Source organism: Haliotis asinina, chromosome 3 (assembly GCF_037392515.1).
Source record: "Haliotis asinina isolate JCU_RB_2024 chromosome 3, JCU_Hal_asi_v2, whole genome shotgun sequence".
Taxonomy (NCBI): domain Eukaryota; kingdom Metazoa; phylum Mollusca; class Gastropoda; order Lepetellida; family Haliotidae; genus Haliotis; species Haliotis asinina.
The window spans coordinates 32534694-32554817 of NC_090282.1; the positions used below are offsets into that span (position 1 = coordinate 32534694).

At 38.9% G+C, this 20124-nt stretch overlaps 2 protein-coding genes across 2 annotated transcripts in view; both read left to right on the forward strand.

Annotated features, from left to right (window-relative positions):
* Positions 1-20124, forward strand: part of LOC137277829 (tubulin-specific chaperone cofactor E-like protein) — a 191534-nt gene that overhangs the window by 132533 nt on the left and 38877 nt on the right. The gene's annotated exons all lie outside the window — the stretch shown is intronic.
* LOC137277823 (protein FAM8A1-like) lies at positions 2282-19094 on the forward strand. The gene is made up of 6 exons (XM_067809778.1): positions 2282-2593; positions 7054-7158; positions 7491-7611; positions 11934-12060; positions 13419-13570; positions 14329-19094. Exons 1-6 carry the CDS (start codon positions 2293-2295, stop codon positions 14477-14479), a joined length of 957 nt encoding a protein of 318 aa, XP_067665879.1. The 5' UTR covers positions 2282-2292; the 3' UTR covers positions 14480-19094.

A 20124-nucleotide genomic window follows, 5' to 3' on the forward strand; every position in this document is an offset into this window, starting at 1 on the left:
TTGTACAAATTGACAGACTGCACACAGGTCAAAATCATCAAGATTGTGCTTGAAAGTTTTGGATTTGCATAACTTGGTGGGACTAATAAAAGTAGGCCTACTCGCACGCCTATCGCCGTCCCCTTTAATGCGTTTTAAACTCGCGTAGCAAAGACCAGTAACTGTTTGAAATTCCGGCTGCTTTGGCTGCACATGCCTTTTCCATATAAATAATAACATTGCAGGCTAACTCCCTTGCCTGGGAATGAACAATTTGCACATGTTTCCCTAACGTAGACATGTTAACTGAAATCTGCAAGCATTCAAACATTGACTCGTATGATGATGCAGTCTTGCTGAACTACACCGCTCTATGAGACACGTGTTAAACAGTAGCGGTATTCATTTCACGCCACGGTCAGCATGTATTACACGTTCTTAATCACCAACCTACCTGTAGCAACCAAGCGTATTCGTCCAGATTACTTGCCCCGCCTGCTTGTCACAAACGCGTTCACTGCACTGGCTCATCTAATATTTGTCAAGCAGTAATCAACAGCTGTATTATCAATAATATCTAGGGACGGTGGGGTAGCCTAGTGGTTAAGCGTTTTGACCCAGGTTCGATTCCCCACATGAGTACAAAGTGTGAAGCCCATTTCTGGTCTCACCCGCCGTGATATTGCTGGAGTAACTCATAACCGCAGGATAAATGTGAAATGCAGAGTGAGTTAAGCAAGTTTGTTTCGGCACCTTATGTGTATATGTTTATTGTGTATGTGTACTTAGAGAATGGCAATCACTTTGGATGAACAATATCCTATATACTGTACCATCGCAAATAATATTGTAAGCATAGTTTCTTTATTTGTTATAAGACCAATGAAGATCCGGGTTTGAATTGATCTTCAGATGCTTGTTGTAATAGGGGACTAACGGGATCGGGCAGTCAGGCTCGCTGACTTGTTGACACATATGATCGTATCCTAATTGCACAGATCGATGTTGATGTTCTTGATCACTGGATTATCTGGTCCAGACTCAAATATACACAGACAGTCATTATATAGCTGGAATATTGCTCAGTGCGTCGTAAATCTGAACCTATTCACTGCTTGTTAGAACTTTGTACTTATCACATTATATACTGTCATACTGAATTTCAAAAGGTTACAATCCGCTTTCTATTCAGGTTATTTAACTTCAAGTAGAACATTAATGTGCTTGAAATGAACTATGAATGCTAAATATCCACACATCCACAAGTAGCTTTCATATATATACTTCTGCATTGCGTTTCCTCCCTAACTAACTACATGTATATAGAAGAGACGCGGATGGAAGTTCTCCCTCTCTTCATCGCGTCTAAGCTGTAGCAGCCTTTGTTACACCAGTTATACTCCTAATGGTCCCTGTAAGAGATTTGGGGTGGTTTTTTATGTTTATCTTTTTTTAATTAGTATTTTGTATGCTTAAATTTAGCATTTCATATAATTGTATTTCACAGGACGTATGTTATTATTTTCTTGTTTAATTCCACTTTAGGCAATGTTCCAGCGGTCTGTATATAATCGACTCTGGACCAGACAATCCAGTGATCAACATCATAAGCATCGATACACGCCATGTGTCAGCCCTGTCAACGAGCTTGATCCCCTGCGACCGTTACTTGACTTTTACAAGCACGGGTTGCTGAAGACCAATATCCTACTGTATGTGCAAATTAGGACCGGGTGACACAATTCCGTGTAACTACGATTACCGGTGACAGTTATATTCAGATACTGGTCCTTTTAGCAGCCTTTGAGTGACTTCAATCAAATTTGTTTTGGGCTGTAAGCAGGGAGTCTATATTGAGATTGTAGATTATCCCTGCTGTAAGTCAGGATACTAACTCGCAAGGTCCGTGTTTAATGTTGTTTTCTGTGAATTGTAATTATTCTCTAAATGGATCCTGAAATGTGGCGGGGGCAATATAACTGATATTGTTCTGATGATAATGTTTGATAAGTTTCATAAAGCCCGAATTAATTAGCATCTTTCCAGAAAAGTCCTTAAATAGATTAATGAAAAACAAATTTTATTCATCGTATATTTTCAGTTATCTTATACTACATTTGTAAATATAAATTCTGTGTTGATGTTGATTAGACGTTTTCTGGAGTGGATACAATAAGGTGTGTGTTTCCTACATAAATCCGGATTATCAATGAAATAGCAAAATTAATGCTATCGTTCCCAGTAAAATCTGTCTCGTGGAAATCACGAGACGCAGACGTTCAACACGAGAGAAAGCGAGATGTCTCGTTAAAGATGGCGGACAAGGATCAGGAAACGCGAAGTGGTTATGTATGCCCGATTAAATCTCCTGTAGACGTCCCCAATGTAGAGTTTTCACACCCACAAACGGGTGTTGGCTTTGAGAATCAAACGAATGGGGCTGATTTCAACATGAACACATATAAGAATGCTCGTGAATACGCACAAGCTGTTCGTCAGTGGTTGTGGCACTATCATTGCTGGAATTCAATGAACAGTTTCATGGCAATGATGCCTCTTTATGCGATGAGTTGTCCTCCCCCCGGTGGGATGACAGGTTCTACAGCCACAACAGGTAATTCTAGAGTATCAGTCTGTTTGTGAATTGTGAGAAATTAACAATTGTGACAATAACACTGCAGAATTGCACTAGATAATAGTAGTTCATATGAATAAACTCGTATTCCAGCCAAGGCCTACATCGAGTTTATACGGCGAGTGCATTTTCTTTGACGCACCTTTCCGCAAGAAATTTGAGCAGAACGGTTTAAGGCAAAATCAAGACTGAAAACTCAACCTATCGACTGATATTTTTGCAGGTTCTGCTAAAACAAACATTCATCGTAAAAGCGGGACACTTACCTACAACAAAATATACTCATTTTATTTCTGACAAGTCTTGAATCATATATACCCCCTCGACTGCCGGCCATTGTGGATATGTAAATGAGAGGTTGCTTAAAAAACGGAATCCATGAAAACGGACTATGACGCTCTGCAGTAGGCGGGAGGGGAAACGAACCATTAGTGGTATATATCATTGTTTGTGGACGGTACATTTCAGGTTCCGAGATGTCATGAGACCTACAATGCCATTTCTAGATGTTTTTAGGTGTTGAATAGGTGTGCGTAGTGTTCTTATTATCCAAATGGGAAAGGTTTGTTTTTTTCAGACACGACATTAGCATGGTGTTGCATCTCTCATGCTACTACCTTGATAAAGACTGAAGTTCCTATAACGTTTGAAGTCTAAGGATTAAGTCAGTGGTGAAAATCAGGCTTCAAATTCCATTTTGTGAAGTCCATTTCTGGTGTCGCTCATCTCGATAGTCCTGGAATATCGCTGAACACCGGGGAGTAAAAGTGAACTCTATCACTCACTCTAATACCCACTTGTAATACGTAAGGTACACACCCGTGTTATTGATGATCTATTAGAATTTGTGCCATTTACACATGTTGGACACATATTTTCGGAACGTTTTTCGACAGCTGCCAAGCTATCTAATATGCGACATTTTAGGAAGACTTCTGTCTCTTGTATGGGGAAGAGCCGTATTATTTCAGCTGACTTTATTAAATATTTGGTGGACGTATTGCCCAAACGTCTATAATGTCCCTCCCCTCTAGCGATAAGCTAGCCCCAAGTTAAGTGTAAATATATGACCCTTCCTCCATCAAACAGTAATGTGTATAATTAGTTATTATGTTTATATAGTAATATGTATGGATATGAATCTAAGCATGTTATGTGTAATTAGTGCTCAGATAATTCTCGGTACTTGATGTTCTGTTTATAGAGCTATATGTGTGGATGTGAACGTATGATGTTTACGTCGTTTCGTGAAACTGTAGGTGTGGTCTTTAGCAGACATCTTGCAAGTACCATGTCCCCGCTTAACCACCTCCCACTTGTATTTACTGAAGCGTAATTGAAAACGTTTTTAGTTGTGTTAGTTTTGTAAAGTCAATTGTTGGGCCTCCGCTGTTAACCTTCTTGGAGAGGGATTTGAAGCGAATGTGCCCGCATATGAAACACTGTCAAATTATTCTTGACGAAATACAATCCCAAGAGCGTGTGTCATACAGTTTTTCTTATCTTGGAAATACATTCACCGATTTGTTGAATATGTCTTCTTTCAGCGTCATGTAACTTGCGTAATGGCGCCACTTTATTACTGAAGGATAGGAACTGTATGGTGTAGAAATTTAGAACGTAGAGGAAATGAAACATTTGAATGAATCAGTGAAGAAATCCTAATTTGGAAATATGTCAACTTTACCAAGTGCATGAAAGTGAAAACTGTCATCTCGTAAGACCGATTACGTATACTTCATGCACACTGCCATCATGATGATGGTGTAGAATTATAATTAGTACTTACAGTGATTCATTTCATTTTAGAGTAATCAATGTAATTTTAAGAGTTCAGTGAATGGTGCGATGATATATGGGATCCAGAAATGTCTACAAACGATGAAAAAATGAGTTAAGTTCGTTTCCCCGCAACCACAGTCAATTTATCGCTAACCGTTTTAGTGCGATTCCACTTTTTGGTTAACCAGTCAAAATGTCCGTCAAGTAGTGAAAAACCGGGGTGGTTCTGTATCAGGGCTGATATAAAATAAAGTGAATGGATGTTAGTGGATGTAAGTATGCCGTTTTGAAAATGAGTGTTTGTTTTAGCAATCCGTGCACCTGTTCTAGTCGATAGGCTGGATTTTCGCCTTTAACCGCTGTACATATCTGTACAGCGCACAGTGCATCAAAGAAAATTCACTCGCCGGCTAGACGTCAAGCACACCTTGGTATAGTGCGAAGTCGTCTAGTTATATGCTGGACTATAGATAATAGCAGCCATGCAATGTCAAGAATACAGAATATGTTCGCCATTTTTTGCGTACAAAAATTGGGCATTGAGTTTTATGAGTTATATGTGCATGTAGTATTAGAGTACATAAGTAAATAGGTATATTTGGGAGTAGTGCACTTTGCTGGATGCACATTCAGATTAATCAGTGCTCCCTAAAGATCGGTAAGGATACCAGACACCATCCGCAAGCCTTAACCCTAACCCCAAACCCCAAACCCCTAGCATCATAAAGGGTGCCAAACCCTATCCCTAAGGAACGTAAAGGATGGAGACTGACTGGTGCTGCACCTGGTAAACTACTTTCTACGTATATATTTATTTTGTCTTTTGCAGGGAATGGTCCAGGTGTTTTCAGGGAACAGTATTTTAAAAGTCACATGCAACCGAAAAATCAAACATAATTAAAACACATTTATCACTTATCCATGACATATAATATACATTGCTGCTTTTAAAAAAACAAATAAATAAAATTATAAGCGTACAATCACGATTCAAAAGTGCAATATTTTATACTTGGGCTTACTTCCCCCAAAACGAAGCCCTCGGGAGACCAAACCCAGTCATAGCGGGTGAATATGCACTCAAGTGTAAAGACGGTTTCCGATTGGCTGTGTCATTTGTTGATATGCTGAGGGTTCATTGTGTGTACAGAAAGATGATCTGTTTGATGGGCATTTTAGAAGTATAGCCAGTCACAAGAAAGTAAGATTCTTTATGGATAACAACTTCTTTATGTGTACTTGATGCATCGTTTCAGTATGGATTCAAATACTTTTGTCAAACAAAATCATATACACTAAAAGAAGTCTTTATCCATGAAGAATGTATATAGAGATGTTGGGTTTGGAAAATATGTGTTCTCTGAATTTGTGCTCGATCCAAACAAAAATCGTGTCAGTAGAGATGGTAAACTACTGCGTGACTGGAATCTGTCATTCGTCCAAGTACAAAGCAGGACTTGAAACTGACAAGAGTTTGCACCAGTTTCCGTCAGATCCAGTCATCCGAAAAAAATGAATGTAGTTTGTTTGCAACCCACAGACATAAAACATGTCATGTGTATCACACGTGCCTGATTACATAATGTGGCAGAGATTGGACTCGGGTGCACGAGTCATAAATCAACTTATTTTCTTTATGTCGTATAGTCTGATAGGTGTTAAGTTCAAATTGCATGTGGTCAATGATTGAAGCTGTGTATTGCACAGTCTTTAGCAGACAGGCAGACAGGCAGACAGACATATAGGTGTGAATAAACCAGACACTGAGCTTTCTCTGTGACAGATACTGCTTACCACAATCAACAAGTTGTTTTATGTAACGAGTAGATTATTCACTTGTTTGTGTACACAACCAAGATCAGACTACTGCTCACGACCTCAGAAGCTGGGCATGCATACTGTTTCAAGCTCCGCGAACCTATTCACTGCGCATGCGTTATGGACGCAGTGCAGCACAGCTGTTGAAACCAGTTTTTACCCCCGCGCTGGGGGGAATTTAGTGAAACGTTTGAACTCCGATTTCGCGGACTTTTTGTTCATCGCGGGTTTTTTTCAACTTTATAGGTTGAATTGGCATTTTTGATGATTTGTTTCGGTAAGTGCATACCGAAAGGTACCAGAATCTGCAAAGTTGTGTTTTACGTTGCATGTGACCTTTAAAACAACAAACAGTATCCAATATTCATATACATTCCCAATATTTGGGATAAGTATTATATTAATCTGGTTCTGATAGTAGGTTCAGTACAGCCCTTGTACATGTTGTAGTAACTTGTACATGTAAACTAACACTTAATCTCTGAATATGTATATATAATTTTGATATCTTCATCGTAAGAAATAAACACATTTACATTGAAAAGAAACCCCAGTGAGATTGGAAATTCAGACGTGAAGAAATCTAAATTTGCTTCATTGAAAGCATTAGCACTGCATGAAGGACCGTGCAATAGGGAAAATAGAATGGGACTGTGATACAGACTAATGCATGGTATTGTTGCATTTTTTTGCAGGAATGGTGATAACACATTTATGTACCAAAAGGATTGATCTGGTAGCTGGTAATGATATTAGATGGAAATGTTACATTAAACCTTACACTACAGAAAAAGGATGAAACCTATTAACTAGCAAAAGAAATATTATCTAATTTTTAGGCCAGTACTCAAGTTTTGGGGCCAACCATAATAACCTGCGACAAAGAACTGGCCAACCAGTGCAAGCCCAGGTCAGAGCAGATAGGTCAGCAGGACAGAGACAAGGTCTGTATGGGGTATTTCAAAATAAACACAATATCAGTAAACATGATAACAGACTAATTGTTAGAGAAGATGCATTGGAACCTCTGTCAGTGTATGACTGTATCTCTATAATCAGCATTGATGGTGTGGGTCTCAAATGACATCATTATATTAAATTAACGATGATGACGACAACGACGATGATGATGATGATGATGATGATGATGATGATGATGATGATGCACTACTCCTAAGCTAAACCCTGTTCTTTTAAAGTGTATTTTTGTATTGCTGCAAAACTAGAAAAGGTGTTTGGTGATGTTTCAGTTATTACTTGTATGTTTCAAATTCAGGAACTGAATTTGCATTGCCATCATTTTGGAAGAGAGTTGCAGCTGAACTGATTGACTTCACATTGCTGTTCTACATTAAGCTTGTTGTCACTGTCATTGTCATGAGAGAGCTGGGCTACATGTAAGTCTGCTTCATATGAAATCACATCCTATGTAGCATACTGCTTTCACTCTTTTTCATATGAAATAACATGGTGTGTACTGTTTTCAATATTTGCTTCATATGAAATTGATAACTGTGTAATGTTTTCATTCTATTTTGTATGAGGTCAAATTCTGTGTACTGTTTTCAATATGCTTCCAGTGAAATCAATATCTGTATACCATTTTCAGTCATGCTTTATATGATATCATATTCCTTGTACAGTTTTCAATATACCTCGTAATGAAAATCATAATTTTTCCTTATTCTGACTCGTGTTTAACTGCTTATCTCCTCTTCCTGGCAAAGGTAGTGGAACACCTGAAATCCCTTCAAGTTCCCTTCTGAAAAAAGCGGACGTAAAATCACTCTCACCCATGTATTACCTCCCTTCCCATGCACATGGTCAGCTGATCGGCCATGATCCTTCACTCTCTCCCTATCGCCCGACGAGGGCGGCTGGAAGCACCCGGGTCCCATATATGGCGATAAGTCTTTCATTCTTTTGCGTGTTTTTCTAACTTAATTTGTGTTTCATGCGTTTTTTCACTTGTATATATATTATTATTATTATGCAAATTTGTGATTATTGTGCCTTTTCAGTTGATGAAATCGTGTTTTCGGTGCAGGTTACGGCTGTCGGCGGTTGACCCACATTTACTTTAAAATAGGGTAACCGTTTGATTATTGATGCTGAGTTTCATTCCAGTGATATGCCAGCCGTATTTCCGAGGTTGTGTCCAGGGTAGGGCGAGTCCCCTCCCAAGACTCAGAAGAGACCGTCTGTTGAGGCAGGGCCATCACAGAACAAGAAATCTTTTCATCTACAACAGACATTGCAGATGTCGACTGCAACCTCGGGCATCATAGACAACTCTTCAACACAGTCGTCAATGCACGTACTGCATGCATTCAATGCATGCGCCTTCATGCAATAATTCACAATGCAGATGATGAATCTTATGGAGCGACGGTTGGAAGAGGAAAGATGACCTGCACTCACGTCTGATGATGAAGAAGAGATGCATGCACGCACGCATTCCAGAAGATCCAGGTCCCAGTCATCAGGTCACAGTTCAGAGAAGGATACACCCACACCAGTTGAGTGCACTCGCACTAGTAGTTATACTCGGGTGAGTGACGTCATGCGGTCGCGTGAGTGCACTTGTGGATGGACTCATCAACGGAAAACGTCTCCTTCAGTCTCCCCTATTCATAGAAGACACCGTATGCAGTCATCCTCCCCTTCAGACTTAGACTCACACAGTTGGGATCGTCGGCGATCTATGAATTCGTCTTACTCTAGGTAGAACGAAATTAGACACCCTCTTGAATTGTCACTGGAGGAGGCCCTATTTTCGGACTCAGAAGTCACATCATGGATCACAGATGGCTTAAACCTTTTTTCACCATCTAAGGATTCCATTGAATTCAACACATATAAATTGAAGAATGATGACATTGATACATTAACGTTCCCACCAATAGCTCCTGTATCTATGATCCCTGAGACTTTGTCTACAGCATTTAGGTCAGCAAACAAGTTTCGCTCGCAGCAGATTTTACAAAGTAAAAGACAAGAGACTGGCGCAACTTGATACTACTACGAGGCAAACTTTCTTCGGATTAGCTCCATCTAGGGCCATCAACGAGACTCTCATCAGAAAATTCAGCAATCGTGCCAGTGAGGAATAGAGGATGATCCTGTGTGCGCTTATTACATAGAGGAAGGATCAACAGTTTATGTCCGAACATCTAGCCTCTACTACTGCAGGTGTTAATCTATTTCTGAGACAGGGGCTCCTGTCCACTGCATCATGGAGTGAGAACTTCACAAAGTTTGTATCAAGCCCCATGGTCTGCACCTAGTGTGTTTGACGGAAGGATTGAAAAGGTAGCAAGATCGGTTACTCAAGATTCAAGGGAAGTTATGATGATAAAATCCATCGACACTTTGACTCTGTCCTTAAACAGACAAATCAGTGTTACACTAGTAAGTCCAAGTTCTTCAGGGTTTAAAGAGGGAGGGACAAGAAATTCAACGATCGAGGGGAAAACTCGTCTTCTTCCTTTTGTCGCCCCTATATAGGAAATAAACGCTCTCAGATGTCAGGAAGACCGTCAAGGGGCAGTGGAGGGAATAAACGCTGAAGATCAGGTTTGGAACGGCTGAAGTTTTCCACCCCCAGCCGTTCACCTCTTCAAGTCTACTGGCAAAATTGGAGGAATCCTCAACGACAACTATGTCATGAATATTCTACAAGACTGCTACAAGATTCCGCTGGAAGATACACCACCGCTCACAAAACTACCAACTCCCATCATCTACGCAGACAATCAGCTAGATACATATGACCGCCCAGCTTTTACTCCCCAATCTTCTTAGTACCGAAGAAGAATTCCAGAGAGAAATTACTCATTTACAACATGAAGGAATTCAACAAAAAGTTTCTACAGAAGCCAGAACATTTCAAGATGTTACATCTTCCTCAACTAAGACTCCTTATCTGACTGGTTGACTATCTAGCCAGACTGCAGTTAGACTTCACAATCAGGCTACAGACACGACTAGGTTGGTTAGTAAATCACCTAAATCAGTCTGAAAGGTTCTACGTACTTAGCAGCTCTCAGCTCAGTCATCACTATGGGAACAGGGACCAAGCTGACTAAAGTACCAGAATTTCTTGCCTTACTACGTTCATTCAAGTTGGAAGATCAACAACACAGATTTAGAGCTCCGGCGTTGGACCTAAATATTGTACTCCAACATCATACAAGTGATGCATATGAACCACTTGATCGGACTTCGATTGAAATGTTGACTCAAAAAGGCTTTTTTTACTTGCCCTGACTTCAGCTGCAAGAATGTCAGAAATTCATGCTCTAGACTTCAATCCAACCAAGTCTGATACAAGTCAACAAGAAACAGCTCATTTGGATCTAAGATGGGATTTCATAGCAAAGAAATAACTACCAGGTCAGCCGGATAGACAGTTCCATGTAACGGCCTTGTCTTCAATCTTAGGACCTCACGATACACAACATTTATCATTATGTCCAGTCAGAGCATTGAAAATATACATTGCACGTACCAAGTCTAGAAGACAACAGTTCAAGTGCCTATTTATCCCTATATTTAATGAGACACCCACAAAAGTATCCCGCAACACTATCTCAGTGTGGATTAGGACTGTTATACTTAGAGCATATAAAGCAGCAGGATTAGACCCACTGCGAGCTTCTAACCCACATGAAGTCAGAGCCCTAGCCTCTGCACTAGCTCTACATGGAAATTGCTCGCTATCTACTATTATGGAAGGCTGTTTTTGGAAGTCAAAACAGTGTTTGCCAACCATTACATGCGAGACATATCCACAGAGGACATCTCTGGCATTCATCAGTTTGGGCAACTCACCCGACTTTTCACGTGACTTGTGGAAGCCAGACGCTCTGTAGAGTATTTTGGTGGAAAGTCTATGCACATGTTTTGAACAGACTAGCATGAGTGATTAGGACCTTGTATTCATTATGAAGATATTTGAACATGAAGAAAGGTCGCAACTAGTTTCAATTGCTATATCTTGACATTTAGTTGCATCAGAAACTAGCAGGACGCTAGCTACTTTTGATGTCATCAAGTGCCAACAAAGCCTTCTATGGAAAACAAGTTCGACTGGAGGTGATTCCCCCCAAAATCTACAATGAATATGGGAAGAATAGGACTGAATTTTCGACATTACAAGTTCCCGTTAGGGGAGAAATTATTGGACGTAATTTGGAACAGACAGCAGAATCTGACCTACCACCGTTTCCGTCGGATTCTGTAAGAAATTAAGCATGAGTCAGGATAAGGAAAAATATGTAATTTTCTGAATAAAATGGATATTTTATACTTATCCTGACTCAAGGCAAAAGCCCTCCCAGCCGCCCCTCACAGACACGCTGAATTCTTGTATTCTCATGTCGGGTGATTATAGCAGAGAGTGAAGGATCATGGCCATCAGCTGACCATGTGCATGGGAAGGGAGGTAATACATGGGTGAGTGTGAATTTTACATCCACTTCTTTTAGAAGGGAACTTCAGGGGATTTCAGGTGTTCCACTACCTTTGCCAGGAAAATGAGATAAGCAATTAAACATGAGTCAGGATAAGTATAAAATATCAATTTTATTCAGAAAATTACATTTCTGTGTACTGTTTTCAGTGCTGAAAATTGACTTCATAGTTAACGATCATGGTGATACTCAAAATGCATCTGTTGTTGTAGTGACTTGTCATGACAATTCTTGGTTAATTACAGGGATGGCAATGTTGATTACAATTTATTCTTCAACCTGGAAGAATTGGATTATGACAAAGCTTTCGCTATCACATCAGAAGTTATTGCCATGGAGATTGTAAATCGACTTCTTATTACCATGTTTGAGGTAAGTTTCTGAAGTATATTTTCTAATGAGTGTTTGACCATGATATTGGTTTGCAAAATAAGGTTCTTGCTGGTTTGTAAAATAAGGTTCTTTTGGTACAAGAGCACCCTCAAATGTTCTCACCAGTCTAGCTTTGTTTACTTTGATTAGTAGACCTGTGATTTCTCAAGAAATCAACATTTAATCATGAGGACTGCGCAGTATGATTTGTTTACCAGTATTTACTGATTCAGATATGGAAACGATGTGTATTGCAATTCACTGATCGGAAAGCAGTATGTTGACATGCTTTCAAAAACATTCGTAAAATTCAGAAATCTTTGGATATTTCTGTTTTTCACACTTAAGGTCAAGTTATGTTCAGTTTGAAGTTGTGTTCTGTATTTTTGTTTCACAATGTTTTGAATCTGTATGCTATAAATATCTGCTCATTAATGATTTTGTCATGATTAAAAAGACCCATGAAGATCCGGGGTAGAATAGGCCTTCAGCAACTCATGCTTGCCATGAAAGGGAACTGTTTTTGTCATAAGAGGTGACTAAAGGGATCATGACTTGGTTGACACACATCATTGGTTCCGAATTGCGCAGATTGATGCTCATGTTGTTGATAATTGCATTATTTCGTCTAGACTCAATTATTTACAGGCTGCCACCATATAGCTGGAATATTGCTGAGTGCAGCATGAAATGAAGTCTTAACTCAGTTATAAGTAGTTTTTGTTTTGTGGGGTTTGTTTTGTGAGGATATACTTCTTCCAATACATTGCAATACATAGCATATAATATATCACAATATGAAAACTCTTTGCAATACCCACCCCTACCGACCATAACTCCAGTCCAGTTCAGAGTCAGTAAAAATCCCTCAATTGGACACATACATTTCCTAAGTTATACTGAATTAGTAATAACTTACGCATCTTCCGAGAAATGACCGCCATGGGCACCAAGTTAAAAATCCTGGATCCATGTCTCTTGATTTTGTCCATCACCCATCGTCATGAACAGTGTGCGATTGTACATATCTATCTTAGAGCAGAGGTGATCATAACTCCCATACCCTAACATAGACTCAGGACAGTGATAATGCTGAGGTTGCTTTGAACATTGGCACCAAGGGACATTATCAAGATTCATATCTGGTTATAGTTGCTTCACCATGTTGACAGGTATATCCTTAAGATTTAAGCTGTCTGTTGACAGTCTATTGTTTGCAATTTGTTGCTTATTTCAGAAAAATAGATTTCATTCACAAACTATGTGGAATCCTGGATCTGCAAATAAAGTTTAAGCTAAGTACTAAAGATGTGAGAAAATGCAACTGATAACATGGCAGTTTCATAATCACATTACAGACATTATGCTTACGTCAAGGCATTGGAACAATCGGTGGTTCAACACCTGGCAAGAGGCTTCTGGGACTGAAAGTTGTTTCGTGTAGTGACATCATAGATGTGGGACATAACCGTATCCTTGTCTACCCTGCACAGAACATTGGCTGGGGAAGGTGAGTGATCGTGTCCACACATGACTAAGCCGGGATATTGCTGACTTGGCATAAAACAATACTTACTCAGTGAATGGTTTACAGTCTTAAAGAACAACAGCAGGGCTCACTTGCTCTGGGCAATTTGGTGCATTCTGTAATCCTCATTGTTGCACAGAACAGATTATATAAACTCTTCAAGGATTTTTCTGTTCATTTTAGTCATCTTAGCAACCTCACATGCTGTACATTGTTTGGCTGGGCTTCCAAGGTATTTCAGAGTTAGAAAACTTCAACATATCATCAGTTACCTGACTGGGGGTGGTGGGGTAGCCTTGTGTTTGAAACCTAGGACCAAGGTTCAATTCCCGACATGGGTACAGCATGTGAAACCCACTTCTGGTGTCCCCTGCAGTGATTTTGTTGGGATATTGCTTAATGTGGCATAAAACTAAACTCACTCATTCACTCTTACATAACTGTATATAAGGGCACCAGTGAGTTCTCAGATGGGAAGTATAAAGGGTGTATCTGTCCTGTAGTGTATGCCACAGCCTACCAACAATCTGCTCAAAAGATTCGTTCATGCAGTTGAACTCTCTTGACAATGTTGCTTAAGTACTGTATGGCCCGTTATCATCATATTGCTGCAAATACGTGTTACGTCTACTGTTTGTATTCCCTGATCCTAGGAAAACACATGAAACATACTTGACATACCTACAATGCTGCAGTGGGAAAGATGTGATTGATATCAAGATGTCTTGTTTTTGTTCCAGTGCCCTTGTGCGATCAGTCATCAAGAACTTTACGATAGCCTTCTTCTTCCCAGCATGCCTCACAGTATTTTTCTTCAAGTACAGTCGTGCTGCCTATGATGTCCTTGCCAGCACAGTAGTTGTCCAAGCAGGGGAGGAAGACAATATTTAGAGAATGGCTGTGACAGATGCAGATTGTGATATACCGGTTCCCATCTCTGTGCAGCTGGACTTACTAAGGGATTGTTCTGTGCAGACAGTGATATATTCATGTAGAGTTGGACTGAAACTGGGAAATTTAGATATTAATTTATTGTGTTGATTCTGTAAAATTATTGTGTTGTCTCATGTGATAACTAAATATCATTGAGAGATAAGCGAACTGGTTTTGAAGATAAGGATTTCAAAATCAATTTTCTTAACCAGCAGTAATATTTGATGTATATTTTCCTCATGATGTTTCTGTTCAGGTTTTCAGTAATCTGGGTTCAGTTGAAGGGAGAAGTTACTTTCAATTTCTCTGATTGCTAAATTAGGGTAATTCACATGAGACCAACATTCGTTTCAGTATGTTGGGTTATTTGTGACAGATTGCATAAAACGATCCAATACAGACACTATTTAACTGCTGTTAATAATCAGAATCCCATTCCACAAAGCTATCATAGTGCTGCGACTGTCTTCAGTCTGTTACACTGTAGGAGGTAAGGCAGTCATAGCAATTCGATATCTTTGTGAAACTGGGCCGAGGATTAATCAAGGAGTGAGAATTTAGTGTGTGATTAATATTTTAGATTATGGTTATAAATGACCCAGAAGCTCATCATGTTATGGAATAATCAGAATGGACAAATTGCATATTAATGTACATTGTTGGCAGTGAAGGATGATGATGTGCTTTATTGACACAGTAACGGTGGTATATGAATGCATGCAGTGATATTGACTAGCTTTTGTAAATACAGCATGTAAGGATTACGTCACAGTAGGGAAAAATGGCATACCACAGAATTTTCCCTTTAGTTTGGTATACCGCAGTGCAATCCAAACATTTGATGTTTTTGCCATTCTATTGACCTTTCAAAACCTTTTCTAAAATGTCCAGAACTCAAATCATTTTGTCAAAATGGATGCATTTCTTTGCTAGACAGCTGTTATTTACCTTAAATAAGTTCTCATATACAGAAATGGACTGAATCAAATTGTATCACATTATGTACTGTACCATGATAAGAGCATACCATTTTGCCCCTACGTGGTAGCATATATTAACACTAACGTCTCCTAGACTAATTCTCGTGTCATGAGGGTATCTACAGGGGAATCAGCTTTTGTCAGGCCTATTTTGTCACGAAGGCTACTGTTAAACAAACCTGTAGAAAAATTGTGACATAACAACAGAAGATGTGGATTTGTGTAATAGTGGCAGTGTTTAACACGGCTAGGATGGAAGTTTGGTGAGTATAATTCTTTGAGCTGCGTTTCTTAGAGAACCTCAGAACCCTATTCAGGGAAAATGTTTTTTGCCTACACAAACATTAGTAAATCAGTCAGAAATTTCTTTTTAGCAGCAGTGTTAAGTCTTTCCGTAAAGACATACATGTCAAAGTAGCCCAGATTTGCTATGATATTGTTACTGTATTTTTTTAATAGTTTGTGTAATTGTGTGTGAGTGAATTTGGTTTTAAGCCGCTTTTAGCGATATTCCAGCAAAATCATGGCCTGGGACTCCAGACATGGGCATCACACATTGTCATGTGAGGAATTGAACCTGTATCTCCGGCATGATGGGCGAACGCTTTAACCACTAGACTACACTAGGCTACCCCACCCCCTTACATGTAATTGTCTGTATAAGCATAGTAAAAACTAATCATGGTATTACCATTGTCTCAAAGTGATTGTAATGGAAACCTAATGTGTATTTTCAATCTTATTAGTTGAGCTTTCAAGACAGTGTGAAAAATTACATAGCACTGACTGACCTTGTACAAAAGATCAGTTTTTTTTCAGGAATTTTCTTTTTCATTTCTCGATAGAAGACTTTTAGAAATGGCTGCACAGAAAGCCCACACGTAATGAAGTGTCATAATGATCAGCATGTTATCTGGGGTTTTTTCTGTTTAAATGAAATTCTTTTGTTTTAATATCAGAACAAAAACACCTTATTGATTCCCCTGTGCTTAAGAAATGTGTGTAGTTACATTTTGAGAATCAGTGCTGAATCAATAGAATCAGCACCATAACCCAGTAAACATTGGTGTTGGTGAAAGATGGTACACAAACTGTTTTGAGACTAACATGCAATTCTGTATTATCACATTTGTTAAATTCAACATTGGTAACATAATACGAATACTGAAATTTTGTTACTTCATGCAAATGTTGTTACCTGAGGTAATCGCAATGACATGATGTTACTTTTTTCTTTGCCTCCTTCAACAACATGGAATTGGGGATATATCGACCCATTTGCCTTTCAAAATTCCAAATGTTTTTGAAAACTGCAAGAAAGAACATTTTTTTTACAGAGTTATGTCCCTTCTATTTCTTCTCAGAAAGAACAAGTCAAGATCATCCCATCATCATATTCTTACTCTTTCAACTGAGAAAATCAGCAAGGATCAAGGACTTGCTTTTTTTAATGAAAAACACTTAAATCTACTTAATCTTAAATCTAAGCTGAAACTCACCTTTTCCCAAAGCATAAATGTGTTTATGCAGTTCTGTTTTAAGAAATGTCTAAAGCATAAAATGGCATCTTAGGTGCCAACAGTCTTAACTCTGGTACCAGGGACATTTTGTGTCAGTTATGTCTAAGTTCATTTATATTACTTAAAATACTTAATAATTAGAAAATATTGTTATAGACAATGCTAGTTATGATGTGACACAAAAGTGGAATAAAGTGTCAGTTACTGATGACAACTCAGAACTACATGAAACATGCTGGTTACTCACATGAGAGAAAAACCTATGACGTGAAAGTGTTTGCAGTGATGAAAGCTCGGGAGGCGATATCCTTAGTCCTATAGCAGTTTGAATCCAGTTAGTATATGTGTTATAGATGTGGTTCATTTGTATTGTAGGCCTTCAGCAACCCATGATTGCCATAAAAGGCGACTCAGCTTGTCGTAAGAGGCGACTAACGGGATCGGGTGGTCAGACTCGCTGACTTGGTTGACACATGTCATCGGTTCCCAATTGCGCAAATTGATGCTCATGTTGTTGATCACTGGATTGTGTGGTCCAGACTCGATTATTTACAGACCGCCGCCATATAACTGTAATATTGCTGAGTGTGGCGTAAAACTAAACTCACTCACTCACTCACTCATTTGTATTGTAAGGTTACCCTCAACCAGAGATGCTAACTTGGTTATATCATCGTGATATTTTCATGGTGTATGTTGTATTTTAAACAAGGACTGATATCATAGACTGTAATGCTTGTGTTAATTTCAATTATATGTTTGACATGGGAAGCTGATTTTTACAATAGTGGCTGGTGTGTTAGGTCCAAATTGATCCCAGGAAATTATTACTGTGTGCATTAGTTGAGAAGATGTTATGGTATTACTTCAGCTGATGAGTTTCTTTAGGGGAATGGGGTAGGCCATTACCATCTCGGGTGTGTCAGTGTGTTGGTTCATGTTTCAGACATATGTGCTGAAAATTTTGAGTTTTTTCGCTAATCATAAGATGTCACTCCATATGCACACTCAATTCAAAGGTTATGCACCACACTTTTTATAATGTCATGTAATCCTCAGTTATTTTTACGTATATGTGATATGATTTCAATAAATAACCAAGACCTCACCAATTCCTGACGAAATGTTATTACAATACAGTACCCAGGTGTGCTTCTTGAGAAACCATTTCTGTATTTGAATATGACTGTATCCTTTTCTAATCAAAACCAAATGTGCTTCATCAGAAACATGATATATGACACAATAATAAAATTGTTTATTTTTTTTATAATCATCTAGTTCATGCTGCAAGATGCCAATGCTTAAGTTCGTTTACTAATGTTATATAAATCAATGTACACCACTGCTTCTTTCTATTATAATAGCCATTATTCTTCAGAGGATATTTAATTTGTCAGTTCCAAAGTGAAGTGCTGGCTACATGTGTTACAAAATCACGAAGTTTGATGTGGAATGTTCTTGTCTCCACATCACAAATTTGATGGAATATATTCTTTCTGTTAGGTCATCAGTTTGTGTTAAAAGTACCACAACACTTAAACCAGCCAAAATCATCATATATGGGGTCATGTACATCTAAAACTGTTAACTTCATACCAGATGTCATCAGTCTCCTCACTTTATATTATATAGCAGATGGTAAAAATGTTTCTTCCATCTTCTAATTTGAAATCATACGACTGAAAGAGAATGGCATTTGCTTCCATGTTCAATGCACTGTTTTAGGGAAAGTTCAGTTGTATAAACTAAGATTTGTCAAAGAGCCAATTACGTCTGTTTGATTGTCGTCATAATCTTCCTTTATGATGGACTGAATGGCTCCGGACACCTATATGTCAGATTTGTGTTTGGTGAAGTCTTACACAAAGCATCTAGTCACTGATGTATAATCAGCATTGAAATACTATGTAGAATTGACATCATGCATGAAGTGTTATGACAGCACTTAATTTTAATTGCAGTATGTGTCCTGGTGTTTAGATGTAATGTGTAGGATATTCCAACTTTTGTGATACAATATTGTGACGTTCATTCATATTATCATTCATCAAACAAAGTTATTTATACCAAGCATGAGTTGTTATTCTTCAAGACAAGCTGCCTTTAGTCTCTCTGTAGTAAATGTTGGACCTGTCCGATAAAAGGCTTGAATCCCGGTTCACTGCAATTATGTTTCGAGAATTTTCTGCACCTTAGCCTGATGTTAGTGTCAGCAATGTGGTAAATGTCAGACCTGAGGCATGTTCAAAACCATGACAGTTTATAAGCACTCGATCCTAAATGCCTAGGCCCATGCAAACCATCCCCACAGCTACCTCACCAAGAGAACCAAGATGGTAACATTCACCCCTTTCCATAACCTCCAACAAGGAGACAAGAATCTGTTTGCCTTGTCCCAGAATAACTCAAGTTGGTCACAAATGGTTTAAAGTAACCAAGAGCACGTCCATTAGGGGTCGATTCTAATGATCACACAAGGAAACAGCACGGGCATTTGCAGTGAACATGCCTCTGTAGTAATTGGGTTCTCCACTCAAAGTAAGCGATCATGCTGTGAAATACTTGATCCACTCACTGAAGATGATGTAATGAAAAATTTACTTATGCTGATATTTAGACAGTGTATTGAGTACAGGTGCCCAGTTGTGCAAGGTGTCACAGTTCACTGTGCCTTGGATAAAGATGAAATCTGTGGTTGTGGGTTCGAAATCCTGGTTCACAGTGATAATGTGTTTAGATTTGGGAGCACAGTAACATGCTTCTGGGTTTCACCAAAATGGCAAACATCTAAGGCCTGCCTTCCTTGCTATGTTTCCACTCACATTAATCTGACATGCTGCCATATAACCAGAACACTGCTGAAAGCAGCAGACACCCAACACTCGCCCATGACTAGTCAATGTGTAGACTCTCATCAAGGATTTGAAGTTGCCTCTTTCCTTAGTTGGCAACAATATGTCAGCAATTGAGAACATAATGGCCATAATGTTTCTCTTGACGCCATATAGCTGGAATATTACAAAGTATAACTAACCTCACTGCCTCATGCACTATGTAGCGTAATGTCCCCTCACCACCTTTTCAAATTAACAGTCTGGCA